At 39.2% G+C, this 15,057-nt stretch overlaps 1 protein-coding gene across 1 annotated transcript in view; it reads right to left on the bottom strand.

The window, feature by feature from the left end:
• The window catches only part of INO80D (INO80 complex subunit D), a 44,834-nt gene that overhangs the window by 12,903 nt on the left and 16,874 nt on the right, over positions 1–15,057 (bottom strand). Inside the window, 7 exon segments of the mRNA XM_040561382.1 lie at positions 1–336; positions 1,312–1,469; positions 1,865–2,082; positions 3,467–3,600; positions 5,022–5,131; positions 7,171–7,395; positions 12,720–12,828. Of these exon segments, the coding sequence (XP_040417316.1) occupies positions 1–336; positions 1,312–1,469; positions 1,865–2,082; positions 3,467–3,600; positions 5,022–5,131; positions 7,171–7,395; positions 12,720–12,828 (1,290 nt within the window).

Here is a 15,057-nt window from a genome sequence, read left to right as displayed (position 1 = left end):
TCTGCCCTGCCAGGGGCGTAGGTGGGTTGGACAAGGTAGCAGAACGGAGCAAGTTCTCATCCAGCTCCAGACCGGAGAAATTATCATGTACTATACGCCCATTCAACAGCTCCCCCAGATCCGTGTTAACCTCTCGACTCAAGGACTGCATTCCTGGAGCTCCAGCACCTGTAGAGAACACCCCTATCCCTCTATCTGACAGCTCCTGAACTGGCACACCATCTGTCTGTGTAAGTACTCCAATGGTACTCAGGCACTCAAGAGAAGTTACAGCCTGTAGGGCCCGTTCCAGTTCTTCAGCCTCTTCTGTAGTCGGAAGGAGATCTCCATTTTTACCTGCAGAAACAGAGCAACCAGAAATTAGAAAACTCATCTCAGGTAAGCCCAACACTGGTACTCTAAGGATGCAAAGGCGAAGAGAGCTCAGTACAGAGCCGCAGTGTATGATAAGCTTCCAGAATGGCTTTGCAGTACAGAGAAAGTTTCCTTCACGAGCATTGACTAGGTAAGCAGTGTAAGAAAAACTAGAAATTACACCTCCATCTCCTGTGGAATTCTCCCCTTCCTCTTCCACATACTGCAGTGCAAGATACCCCCTGAACTCACTAGATTAAAAAATCAATGCTGCAATAACACAAGCAGTCCCTTCTGTTTACCATACAGCCTCAAATGTACACGATCAGTACAATTTGTACAAATCAGTACAAAAATAATCAGTACAATTAATTTCAAGTCAAACACACACTGATGTCATATCAGATCTGAAAACGAGCAAAGAAATCACATCCCCCAAGTCTGGGCTGTTCTTATTTCTTTGTTACCTGTGATAGGTACTGAGCTTTAGAATCCAGGAATTCATGCACAGTTCTGATCAAAAGCTACTTTCAAAAATGCATTTAAAGACTTTATTTTCACTCGCTTCTCCTTTGATAAAAGGCCAATATTGACTGTGATTCCAGCCCCACTCAATGGCAGAAAGATGCCATTACTGTGAATATGCTTGATTAAACTGCAAGGCTGACGGGCAATAAAAATGCAAAATGAATTATTAAAAAGCTAAACCAATTAGGATTTACAGAGCAGTAATTGTAAAAGCAAGCAGTGAACTACACACACCAGCCTTTTTAAAGTCTGGTTTATTTCAGAGCTCACAAACAAACAATAAGGCAGATGCATTCTCCCTTGTCTAGAAGTTATTACCTTTCTGGGAAAGCAAGCAATCCCTCAAAACATACGTTTCAGAAATACTTGCTTCTTCAGTTCACAGACTGTGTTCACACTAGTATAGAATAAAGTAAAATAAAATGGTACCTTCAAAGAAATCAAAATCTTGCAAGTCATCAGGCAGCCGTGGCAGGACATCAGAGAAGTCCTCCTGATTCAATTCCAAGTCATGTGGAATGTCTGTAATTTCATTGGCGATATCATCAGGCAGCTCATCGGCACTCAGCTCTGGGGTGGAGGGGCTCCTGTACAGAAAGTACCATTAGTCCTTGGTTTTCAACTTTGATTCCTCCAAATGAAAACTATGAATGCATAGCCAACTATAACAGATGTTTCCCCATATAATTAAAAAAAAAACATCCAGAAAAAAATGCTTTTAGGAAGTTTACACAGTCTACCAATTAAATACACAAGATGTGGCATTAGAAGCAAGGTACTTCATCCATCAAATTTAACATTTGTTCAGATCTAAAATTACCCACTCTAAGGTTTTTTCAACAGTCACATGGAGATGTAGTTTCTAGTCCTGAAGCATCTCACTGCTCCAGATGTTGATCAGCACAGCAACATCACACCTTTCTAAGCTCCTTTACAGTGTTCGAGCTAACAGTGAGCAGAGTGGGGAAGGGCTGCCACTGACCGTATGTGGGGCATCTCTACTGGCAGTGAGACACTGGCAGGCATGGTGAGGTTCCCTTGGGGCACTGCAGGAGGAATAGGTTTCTGGGGCCGGCGTGGGCCTCGCCTTCTCTTCTTCTTATGTTTTTTGGTAAGTGCAGGTGGCTTTGTTTTTTTCCTGGGTTTCCTCTGCTGCTGGTGCTGAACTTTACGGGAGCTGTCCCCTCTCAAGAAATTGTCCTTTGGGAATAAAACAATAGCAACGGGAGAAAATTAAGAACAAATATTACCTTCCTTGCCCCGGTCATTCCACATGCATTTACACATAATGCAAGAGAGATTGCTCAGTTAAACCCAGGCAAGATACACAAAATAAACTGTTTCCTTCCTCACTGATCCCAATGGCAAAAATCACATAGACCAAAACATGAGGTATGGTAAATAGTGTGTAATGTCACTTAACAAAATCATCATAGCAAACCCTAACCAAATCGAGCAAAAACTGTAACCTTTGGGAGCATTCCTGTGGTGAGGTGACAAATAATGGGGTTAGCGTGCAGCAGCTGAAGCCACCATCCTCAAGCACCCACTGCCATAAAAGAGGGACACCACACTAGGGCTAGGGACTTGTACAGGGTGCGGGTGAGCAACTGAAGCCTCATTTCTTTTGAAGAGCAACCCACTGGCCGATTACAAAATGAAACAAAACAACATTAATTTACAGTTGCCATTATACTGGGAATGGCAGAGGATTTTATCTGCTGCAGAAGTAAGTCTTGAGAGACACAATAAAGATTGCCTGGGAGAGGGGGAACCAGCCCATACAAACCTTTTTGTGCAGCAGAAGCCCTCACATTTCAACCCAGAAAACTCAATAATTCACTATTATTGGAGATTAGGGGACAAAAACCATCAACAACAACAACAACAACAAAAAATGCAATCCAAAAATAGAACAAATGAAAAGGGCAGTTTTATGCCTACTGCCTTGAAGAAAAGGCAAGACAGTAGTGAGTGTGTGAATTATCTGAAAAATTTTGTTCAGTAAGACTGAGAGCATAAAAGGTGAGTAGAGGACATCATCTTAATTTGTGTATTCTCTCAACTTGTTGTAGGCCACTGCTTTTCCTCTGGGATGCACAGACCCCTGAAGGGAATCAAAGAAAACTTTTCTAGTCACCAAAAGGTAAATGGAGAAGCAAAACCATTATCTTTATTCTTGTAATTGTTAACTACATTTCCTCTAGAAAATATTTCGGGCCCTGTGTAGTAATGTTGTTTGAGAAGTAGTGCTCTGACCAGAACACACTCATGCTACATTCAGATCCAAGAGCCAGGAATTAGTCCACATAAAATGACCACAGGATCTCTCACAAAGATTTCTTATTTCTTGATTCAGGAGAGGAGTCAAATGTCTTTCAGTGAAGGATATTCTCATGTGGACTTCATTATATAATCAAAAGTATATAAAAGATTTTTACAGCATACTTTACGCTAATTGGGAATGTCTTATCCTGTTAAGAAAATAAAAGGGAATGAACTCCTAAGTTTGTAAACTTGCTGTCTGTCAGGCGAGAGTTCACCCTATACAAAGAAATAATTACATTTTTGGTTTTGTTCTTACCATTTTTTTGGCATGTTCTTCACACAGAGGAGTCTGATGTGTAATGTCAAAAACTGGCACAGAGCACTGTTGACCATCTGCAAACTTGGCTGTGCAACTTGAGAAGAGCTGCTGAGAACGGTTCAATAAGATATCTGTGCATTTCTGCATCAGGAATAACACACAAGGCAATGATGGAGAAACGCCCTTTGATTTATCAATCTGATAAAGATCAGAGCCTTCAACTCTATCTGTCCATAGATGCTATTTTTAATGAGTATCTTAACTTTGTTATTCAAGTTCAAAGCTAGGTAAGGCTCAAACCCAACTTTTAAAGTGAAAAACTGCATTCATGCAGAATCTCTAATGATTTTATTATATATTGTGATAGTTTTATGGAAGCAGCTATTTCACTAATGAGTTCTTAGCAAAAAGAAGCCTTTTCCTGGAGTCTTAATCAATAGATCAATAGTACCAGTTGAAGCAGTGTAGTCAACAGGACTATTTCCTTACAGACTAATGACAATCCTTACTGAAACATTAAAGAAAGACTATTTCTTAATTCAATCTTTTGAGGTACATTCTTGGCATTTATCTTTAGAGCACAGACAAAGAAGTTTCAAAATTCTTCCTGCTACTCTGAAAAAAGATGTGCAATCAGACAGAAAGGTCAAGTAAATCTAAACGTAAGCTCGCTGAGATTTCCTTCAGAAAAATCCCCTGCAGGAATAAAAATGTTTCTAGTCTTAAAGCAAATCAAACAGATATTTCATTGTGTTTTTTCAAACATTAGAAGTATTCTTTCCACCTTGGAACAGTTCTCAGACTGATTCTAACCTCAACATCACTATGTATGTTCAGAAAATGTTAAGATGTTAAAATGCAAAAAAGAAAGGACAAAGACAATGGAAAATGCCTGGAGAAGGCAGTCTGGATTGCAGACTTTGACAGGAGGGCCAGAACCAAAAGCTTCCTAATTTTAGGAGAGGAAATTGGAAATTTCTTCTTAGTGAAGAAAGTGCAGAGGGAACAAAATGGGAATGAATGCAAAATTGAGTATTCTTGACTTCTCTACACTACATACACCCACAAACAAGACCTCTTGACCTTAGAAATAAAATAAAATAAAATTCTAAATCACAAGGAAAATCCCCAACACAGCTGCACACCATGATACTCCCTCAGAGAGGTTTTTGAACTATTCTGCAGACAACTTTTTTTTTTTTAAGACCTGCAAAAATCAACCAAGAAAAACAAGGCATTTGTAACCTAAAAACTGAAAAGGTGCTGCTGTCTGATGGCAACTGGAACAGATAAGCACTAGTCACTTAAAATACCAAAAACAAAAACACCAAACAAAAGGAATTACTACAACAAAAACCTCCAACAAGTATTCATCTATAAAAAGACAAAGTCTGCAGAATTCTTAAGTATTCCAGGTCAGAGGCAAGCCTGTTTATAGCCTTCAGACTCAAACCTCATATCTAGTGTGCCTCCTCCTTTCTGTGGGCTTCATGCATAGGACAGGACTGATTCCACCCCTGAATACAACTCTCAAACTTAGTTAAGAGGATACGCTGAAAACAATGCCTGGTGAATGGAAGGGCCTTGTTAGTGCACTGTTCTCCCTTCGAAGTCCCACTACAGGTTGTCGGTTCTGCATCTCTCTGCCTCGCTTGGCTTGTGCTGAAACAAAAGCATAAAAGAGTTTGAAGTCAAATACGCAGCCTCAGATGGTAATTTAGCATGACTATTCCACTGACTGTGGCACAGTAGAATGAAACTTACAGCACACGTGTGTGTATGTCATGATCCAGATGGGTGCACACTACTACCACACTCTGAACAGGGATACAGAATAGATGTCAATGACAGGTGAGGGTATGATGCAGTTAACGGGATTATTGTTTATTTCATGGGGCATTAATTGTAATGAGAGGTGCTATGTGCTGCTACCATGTAAATACTACTATACCCTGCAACAGAGCCCAGAACAGCAGTAGGTGAGTGTCACCACAGGCGACCCTTAAAATGAGGTCAACCTTCAGAATACGATGTATTGGGTATGCCCACACAGGCAGTCGAGTGCACTTTCAAGCCTGTTCATAAATCAAAACATGCCGAGCATCCCCAGAGCTTACATGCAAGCACGTGCTCAGACAAACTTAGACTGAGCTCTGGAGTGGCAGAGCCTGAGTGTGCTCAACATGGGTAAAAGCTCTCCTCCATCAATGTGCTACAGCCCAATCCACCAGCAGGTGCCCGGAGCTGAGCGTTTCTTCAGCACAGCCTCAGTGCTTTGAGCCTGAACTGCAAGCAGGCGACCAGGCAGCAGTGTGGATGAGTACTGCAAGCGTTACACAGCTCGCTTGGTGTTAGCCTGCTCTCAAGGCATTTGTCACCTTCATGTAGGTAAAGCTGGCGGTTCCAGGGCTGAATTTCACCTCTGTACACGCTGTTTTCTAGGTTGACAAAAAGCTGTCTGTAGCCTGACTGTTTTCATTCAGCCTTTACTGTCATCAACTGCACTTTGACTGAGCAAAGTTTTAGTTAGCAATATTACCTCTGTGAAACATTTCATAACTGATAAGACTGTGGTTACTTAATTCAACCAGAGCAGTGATGACAGACATACCTGGCTTTGCTAGTCTACCCAGAACAATTTAATCTTCTGTGCAATAAAAGGCCTTAATAATGAAAAACCCAGCAAGCGTTGTCAGTTATGGCAAGGTTTTTACTGTAGTTTAAGTTTGGAGACTTATGCATCTTCATAAACTAGTCATGTACCTCTACATTACACCTCTGAGCAGCTCTCCCAGCATCACTCCACTTCCCCAGCAATAAACCCTCCACCTGCCACGAACTACAGCCCACTGTTCAGGAATGAGAGCATCCCATGATCAGAATATACTCTCGGCACCCTGCCTGCCTCTCATGTCAGCTCTCCCCACCCCCATAGTCACACACTCTGTAAAGCAAAACCAGAAAAACAAAGGAAACTGCTGGCACCCAAGACATAACACCAGAGTTCAGACTTACTCTGTCTCTGTACACATATGAATCAACCAACTCTCAGTATGCCGAGAGCTGGAGGGATGTTGACATTATCTAGAAAGAATTCCCACAGAAGGTAACCTTCAGAGTTGTTAGAAGATATTTATTTTGTTGCCGAGTTTCATTTAATGTTAGATTGAGTTAAATCTAACAAAAACCATCAGCTTAAGTTTGATTTGCTGGGAAGAGAATTAATAGGAGATATTGACTTTATAAAAAACAAAAACAAACACAAAAAAACAATGCTGTCTGAAAAAAGAAATCTATTGAAGCAGGGAACTAAAGAACCAGACTGGTCACGCTCTAAAGAACTGGACTTATTAAAGTACCAGATATTTGTAGCTAGCCAAAATACATAGATTAACTAACAACAATAAATTTTCGCAGGCCACTAACTTCTCTCATGACATTTCACAAGTCAGGCCCAGCTACAACTGAACAAATGATCCACATTTTAGAACAAAAAGCTGAAAAATGCCTGTCTGCATGGAAAATACTGTATGCCACGTTTATTTTACCCTGCAGGCACTCATTTATATGCCATGGCTGTTCTGCCTTGTGCATGCCTAACAGTTTCACAGTTCAGCATTTCAGCTGTAGCTGCTAGATACTCTTCCCATCTTCACCCTGCCCTGACCCTCGGTTACTGCAGTTGCACAGGAAGGTCTAACCTGGTACGAGCACAGGCCGCTCTCCGGAGCTCTTGTATCAGTTGCCCAGCACGCTCCGGCTCTCTGCTGGCCGCCTGCAGCAAGGCTTTCCGGAGTGTGTGCCGGCATTTCTTCTGACGGGATTCTGCCCGCTCCAGGCGGCAGAGGTGCTTGTATTTCTGCTGAAAGTAAGTGCAAAGTCTGGTCACCCTGGAACTCCTGTCATCTGCATTGTCATCATCGGACCTAGAGGAGGGAAAATAAAAACAAATGGGCTTTAAGCATATTTTTTTAAGGAAGTAAATTTGTCAGTTTAATAGAACTTTAAGTTGGTGTCCATCTTCTAGTCCCACAGACATACGAAGGCTGGTATCAGGCAGGGATGCTCTAGAAAGGGTAAGAATAAGATCCTTTTTGAATTCTAAAGGTACTTACCCTTCTTAGTATGTCATTATTAGAGATTACATCAATTTATCATCAAGTCTGACACATTTAAATGTCTGGAGCCTGCTGTTCAAAAAAAAAAAATCTATACTGTTAACCTTTATTTACTGTAAATGTCTCAGCAAATGAGACAAACTCTTAAATCAAAGTGCAATTAATGGAGAAGACAAGGGTGGGGAACTATGTAGCGGAAATTTATTGAAGAAAGGTCATGTGGAGAAGATAGTCAAATTCTAATAAGTACCAAAACTGCTGACCTTTACCTTTTCCAATTCCTCTTACTTTGCCAGGCAGTGTTTTCCTTTCTAAACCAAAATACACTCATACAGCCAGCATGAGGCTCTACACACTCACTCCCTCTTGCACTAGATATATACCAATGACATGCCCACAGCTGTAATGGAGTTATTTCAGCCTTCTTCTTAAGAAGTGTTCAGAAAGCATCTCTTGATTTTTATCATCCAAACTCAACCCTGAAACTTTCATAGTCAAATGAACCTGGACTGATATCCCAGTCCCGTCACAGTCAACTGCAAAAATGATGTAGGGGACAACACCCACATGGGACCAAAGTCCCCATAATTCCACCAAACTGTTTCTGAGACAGTTAAAAAAAAAAAAAAAAAAAAAAAAAAAGAAGAAGTGGGGGGAGAGTGATTTAAGTACCAGTGATTACTTTCTAAGGCGATTTTAAGACAGTTGATGCAGCTTCCCCCTTGCTCCAAGGTTAAACTTGAGTTATCCTACAGCCACAGAGAAGAAATTAATGTTTAATTCCAAAGTCACTGAGGAAAAAATCAGACCAGTGCTAAGCAATGATCAGAAGGAGGACTGATCCCACTCTTTGTTTGCTTCAGAAAGCCTTTTCCCATTTATCTTGGCTTTCTGAATGTCCAGGCACGTACCAACAAGGCTATCAAAACCACATCAACATGTTCATAAAAAAAAATATCACCAAAAAGAATGAAATTATCACCGGGACTTGTTAAAACAATAGGGTCCCTGAAGCTGCCAAGCAGTCCTACACACCAAGCACTCGTTTGCAGAAGGATGCTCTTGTTCCCACAGCAACAGAGTGAGCTGAGGCTAAGCGAGGCAGACTTTGTTCAGCTTTCCTTTAAGTTTTTCCTTATAGAAATGAGGAACGTTTTGTTAACTTTCCCACCTGTAAAACAACGGAAGGGCAGGGGCGAGAAAACAAATCCAAACAAACGAAACAAATCCAATCCTCATAAGGTTCATACTGCAGGGCTTGGCTGGTGTGACTGAGTGAACTGACATCCAAACCTGCACACGGCAAGGCAGACCACAACTGGCTGATAGCAGAAGGATGCGAAATACCAGCTGCGATATTTAGTAAATAAACTAAGATCCAGAAAAGCAGGCAAAACAGCTGTCCCTGAAAGGCAATATGACTAAGACCTACTTTCCTTTGTGGAAAATCTTATTCCATACACATGCAGGCTAAATTTAAGAGACGATTTAAAAAAGGCATCCGTCTTCACAAAGACTGCCCACAAAAACTCCACGTGAGCAAACACTGCCTGGGCATAAACACACATTTTTAAAAGTTTCATGTAAAGCCAACCATACGATGTATTTTGCCTGTTAAAACAGATTACAGATTATTTTCAAAAAACGTAAATTGCAAGTAATTAACCTCTGGAATAAAATGCTAAGCAGTAAACATAACCTGTTAAAAGTATTTAATGTATGTAATATTTAAAATATTTAAGAAGAAAAGAAAATACACTTTTAAGCTCTCTTAGGAAATAATACCTACTGGGAAAAAAAAAAAAGAAAAAACACCCACAGCCTGATTAGAAAAGTTAAATTATGTACTATTTAATAAAGATTTTCCTTCTTTTAATGTATTAAAAGGAAGCAAAAATATGGATGGGGTCAGTTACACATAGGTAGGTAGGTCTAGGGTCTTAAATGTTTTGCTATCTGCTATAGGACAAATTACTTAAAGAACTTTGCAGACATATTAATTTAAAATATGGTTATAAAAGTTAATTTGTAATTAAGAAAGGAATGTTCCTTAGGAAAAAAGTGTTTCCTTTTTTGAGGGAAAAGTGTTTTTTAATGCAAATTTGAGATCTCTGACCTGACTCCCATTGAAATAGACAGAAGTCACGGTATTTTAATGCATTTTGAACTGAAATTTATGAGATCATTTTAAAAAGCAAGATTAAGATATATATACAAGACAGAAAAAAAGTCATGCTTGCAACAAACAATGATTTATTTCAAGGCTAACAGCTTCTAAAAACCTATTCTGAATTTTGTTTCCAGGCCAGTTAGGTTAACCAAAACATATTTATTTGCAGGTTCAAAGAGACCTAAAAATAGCACGACACTTTTTTTTTTTTTTAAATCCTAGGCGAGTATTGAAACCGAAAGATACTTTTTACTGCTGTCTGTTTATAAACAAGTTTACCAACTTCTATTTAGCCTATTCTCTTAAGGTGCATATATAATTTTTGAAGTACAGTTTAACGTGTGGCATTTCATTTTTTAAAAGAAAACTGAAAATGCATGCAAATGATCTGATAAATAATCCAAAAAGCTCCTTCACAACCCGTCCCTTTAAGGCTGTCGTGTGTAAACATCAAGGGAATTCTTGCTGATTTCACGAAGAAAACAAAGGCGGCACAACTTAGCAAAAGGGTAGAGCGAGCAGGCGGGCACGGCGACAGCGCCGTCAGGGGAGCACTAGAGCAGGCTTTCCTTTAAAGCTGTTTGTTTTCCAGTACTTTCTAAGCTACAAGACCCAGTGCTGGAATCACCTGGGGGGCACCCTCCTCTCTGGCTGCAGGGAACAAGTCTCATTCCCCCACCGATGCCAGCGTCCCCGCCAGCCCACTGCCTGCGGCCAGCCCCGCACTGTCGCTCCCACTGAAACACCCGCACATGCCTCCAAGCGCTGCCACGTGGAGCCCTGCCTCCACTGGAACCCTTTTTAAAAAATAAAATATTGGAGGAAAGAATAACGAAAGCAAACGTTTGTCCTGTGTTTCCACAGATGATGGCAACAGTATGACTTTTATAGATTAAAAGGGTCAGAAGGCAAGCATACTCAAAAGGTATTGCTGTTTGTTTAAACATTAATTTTAAACCAATCTGGTGATTTTCTGAGAGTTTAGGAGCCACTACGGTATCGTATAAGAAGTCCAACAAGAAGTCAGAGGATTCTGCCCATTATCACCCAACCAGAAATGCTGAAAACAAGCTGTCCGATAATGCAGAAATGAGCTGTTCGCTTTCTTCTTCTAATCTGCTCTGAGAAGCATTCCTCCTGCTATCTTCCGCGGAGTCAAATGGAAAAGGACCGCAAGAGCAGACACAAAGGAAAAAACAACTATCTTTTAACCAGCTTTGCTATGGAAAACAGTAAGCAAGTATCCAAAGAAATAGTTTGAACTAATTCATCTTCAGCAGCAGACAGACTATAGTGCAAAAATGTTGAAGTAAAATATTTCAGGTAATAACATCCTCTACAGAAGCTTGTAGAATAGAAATAAAAGTTTTAAAAGGCTGGTGTCAAGTGAACATGTCTGTGTTTATTCATAAACAAAATTAGAAAGCTGCTGAAGAGCTAATACTGGGCAGACTGATTGAAGTACAAAAGCAGCTGGTACTATACAAAAATATATCCATCGTGATCAGTTAATAAAGTGTTTCATTGAAGTGCATAAAATGCTAGAATGGAACAGAAAATGTCAAGACAAGGTATCAGTATGTGAAAACAAGGAAGAATTCAAAGGAAGTTAAGACAAACAGAAGACAAAACACACACAGACGACCTTTAGAAGTTGATGAAAAAAGAGGGATCTATGGAAGAACCAGATCAAATGTCAAAGAGAAAAGAGTGTAAGGGAGTCATTTGATAGATATATCTGCTTTGAAAATTATCTGTGATTTAAAGGATGAACTGAAAGTTTGTTCGTATTTTCCCAAAACATTTTGGTTCAAAAGCTACCTTTTAAGTAAAAATAATATTTGTGGAAGTTCACTCTCTGACTACTGATTCCCTAAAACCAGTGGTTTTTCATAACTGCAGAAATCCTTTCTTTTAAAAAAGGAAAGTAAAAATCTACACCCTGCTACTAAGCTTTGATTCACTAAAGGCTCTCAGTACTTACTATCTTGGTACCTGTCTTGTTAACTGAGATACAGCTCTCTTGTTCACCTTGTGGACAACCTTTAGAGATGGTTATAAGTTCTGGTGAGTTTCAGGATTTCCAGTTAATCATGAGAATAATGATGTTAAATGTTACTTAACTGTGATATTTAAAGATTCAACAAATGGAAGAGAGTTGTAGTATCAGAAAGTCCATTTACACAGTGAAAGAGAACCCTCTTATAGAAACGACAGTCAAACCTTACTGAGACCCCAATTACCTTTTGTTATCAGTTTCTTTACAATACCATGCTTGGGATGCTTTGCTTTAACTTTGCACCTTAAAATTTACATTAATAGAGATATGAATTATCATATCCTGGTGTAAGTCCAGACTCATGGTTTATCAGAATAATTACAACACTGCAAGCCTTTCCACATCAGCTGCTAATACCTGCTCTGTTTATCCCTTCAGTCACATCACTTCCTCGCCGTGCTCCAAACTATTTGACAAAGGTTTATTCAGCACTTTTTAATTAATAAAAGAAATACTATGCCCTTTAAAAAGACACATTAAAGCAAATATCCTATGCAATTACCATAAGGAGTAATAAGTAAAATGCAGCAGGTTTACTACAAACCACACACAACTCCCTCCACTTGGTTACAATTCAGGAAATATCTCTACTCAGCAAGGCACACAAGTTCATGAATAAACTTCACTAAACTCAATTAAATTTAGGCAAATAACCTTGAAATTCTTTCCTGGTGTATCCTTCTAATAGCAGACTGCATAAAGGTCTCTAAGTTAGGTGAAAGCTGGGACTGAAGGTAGAAAGCTGTTTTGCAGCTCTTACAAACAAATGATTCAAACAATCCTTTGTTTCAGCAAAGCACTTAAACAAGTGCTTAGGGTCCAGTGTCTCCACATAAAGTAAAGCTCACATTTACATGATTTACTGCATCAAGGCCAACATGAATACGGAAGAATCATACTCACTCATGTCTTTCATAGCCGAGGCTTTCTCGGATAGACCACGCGACCTGGTAAGGGGAGGCTTGCTCTGAATCCTCGAACTCCTCTCCACTGTCTTCAGACCAATCCAGCCCTAAGAGAATTGAAAACATGAAAGCTGGGTGAAAAGTGTATCCACCTCACACAACTCTCTGAGCAACCCACGGCACAAAGGACAAACGTGTGGTATAGATGCAATCAAAATTATGCTTGATTAAATATATAACTTTGTCAATTACACTGGAAAGTTATTGTAGCAGCTTCATTGTGGTATGCAAATAGCATGCACTGATTTTTTTTTTTTTTTTTCCAAATTTGAGTCTTCCATTTAAAATTCTTATTGGCCTTTTTATCCATAAGCAGTGAAAGCAAAATCACTAGCTTTCTTACCTACAGAAAATATTACAGCTTCTGTACCAAGCACATGAAATCTTTAGAGATGAGGTAAGAGAAGTCCCTGCCACAAAGAACTGACTGCCTGGTAATTTTTAACGCTATATGATCTAAATAGGTCAATTCCGTTTCTGTTTATATTCTGACCACTGCTCTGTGCCAAAACACGCAGAGAATAGGAAAACTGTAAGACAGCAGCATGGACAGAGAGAGATAAGGAGCTACGCAGGACATTCCTCTGCTCAGTCTTTGTAATTGCCTGCAAATGCATATATTAGCAGGAAAAGAGAACTATAAAGGTATGTGAACACTCAGGCACTTTTACAGAGCAGCATGCTTTTGCTTAATGATGATACAGTAGGATCAACTCATTGTATGCACCAGCAACCTCTGTTAGACAAACTAACTGGACTCTGTTTCTGGCTTTCCTGTTAAGTTCTCAGGTGAAAAATTTTAGCTGAAGCATCATCTTTTACATTTTTTCCTACTTTCTCTCCCCCACATCCAATGATACTCTTGGCAATCTCTTGCCGTTGGTGGGATAAAAATCCTGTAGCCACTTTTACAAGCCATCGTTATTGCTTTTTCACTTTCTTGTGTGCTCCTTTAAAACGGAGCAGCAAGTTGGACAGAATTAAGAAGAATTTTTGCTGAAAATAAACCAAACAACTGTATCTGAGATGATTCTGAAGTCAGATGCTTTCAATTTGGGAAACACACCAGTACTTGGTCACCTACTTTCCAAGTTAGAGACATACATACACATTTGCAATACAATCATCAGGAGCCCCTCCAACATTTAGACATTTAGAAGCAACACTAACACTAATCAGAAATATCAGAAACTCTATTTTGCAGTAACATCAGCATCCTGAAAATACCTTCTTAGTTCTTTTTTTTTTTTTTTAATTATTTTTAAGATATGCATATGAACTAAATTATTTCAACACATTTGATAAAATGCTAGAATTATACTAGCAACTTAAATGTTTTCTACTCTACTCCCATCCATAAAGGGAGGGAAAAAAAACTTCATCAGTGGATAAAGACTGCGCACAATAGATACCATGTAATAAATCATTTACCCAAAGTTTAAAAACAAAAATCAGAGGTTGGGTTCTTTTGCTTCCAATGGGCACTGCAGAAATGAAGGAATAAAATCTAATCCAGACTCAGCAATACTTACACTGAGGACTGGAGCTACATTAATATCCAGTAACATGCCTCTAATAGAAAGTACATATAAAACTGAGTGCATCTCTTTAAAGATTCTGTGCAGCCATCTCTAGTGCTACTCTATCATTAAACAAATCCTAAAATTTTCTGAACTGCCTAACTACTCTTTAATATTAAGGCATATTGTGAAGAAGTAACACATACATTTTCCTGGTCTGCCTTGTTTAATACATGAATTCTGTTACTTTGTCAGATATGAAGTGTTCCAAGTGTATATATTCATTTTCACATTTATTGTAGCATGGTATTTGCATAACTCTACATTTTTAGGTCTAATCCATTTTTCTAGTAAGCCTCATTTTTTTTTTTTGGAAAACATATTCCCTTCAGTGCAAACATCACTTGAGAATGTAAAACATTAAACACAGAAAGTGATCTTTCTCAAGACACAGGTCACTTTTTAAGCTATTTGGGTCTGTAACACTTGAAAGTGCCTCTAGAGTTGCCATTCCGCAGAAGACCTGCATTACACAGAGGACCATCAAACAGGATTTCTGAAGAACAATGTCCTTTAGAGAATGCTATGGGATGCTAATTATCTTCTAAACAAATAGTCAAGCTATCCCGTGAGTGCCAAAGTGCAGATCTTAACTGCAAATTAAAAAAGGTTAATTGAAATGGCAAAAATTACAGATGTTTGCAATGAAATAAGATATTATATGAAGTACTTCCAATTTTTTGAAGTCTTAAAAAA

This window comes from Cygnus olor, chromosome 6 (assembly GCF_009769625.2).
Source record: "Cygnus olor isolate bCygOlo1 chromosome 6, bCygOlo1.pri.v2, whole genome shotgun sequence".
In the NCBI taxonomy this organism is placed as follows: Eukaryota; Metazoa; Chordata; class Aves; order Anseriformes; family Anatidae; genus Cygnus; species Cygnus olor.
Note: the sequence above shows the minus strand (reverse complement) of the source record. Positions and strands in the feature narration are given on the sequence as shown.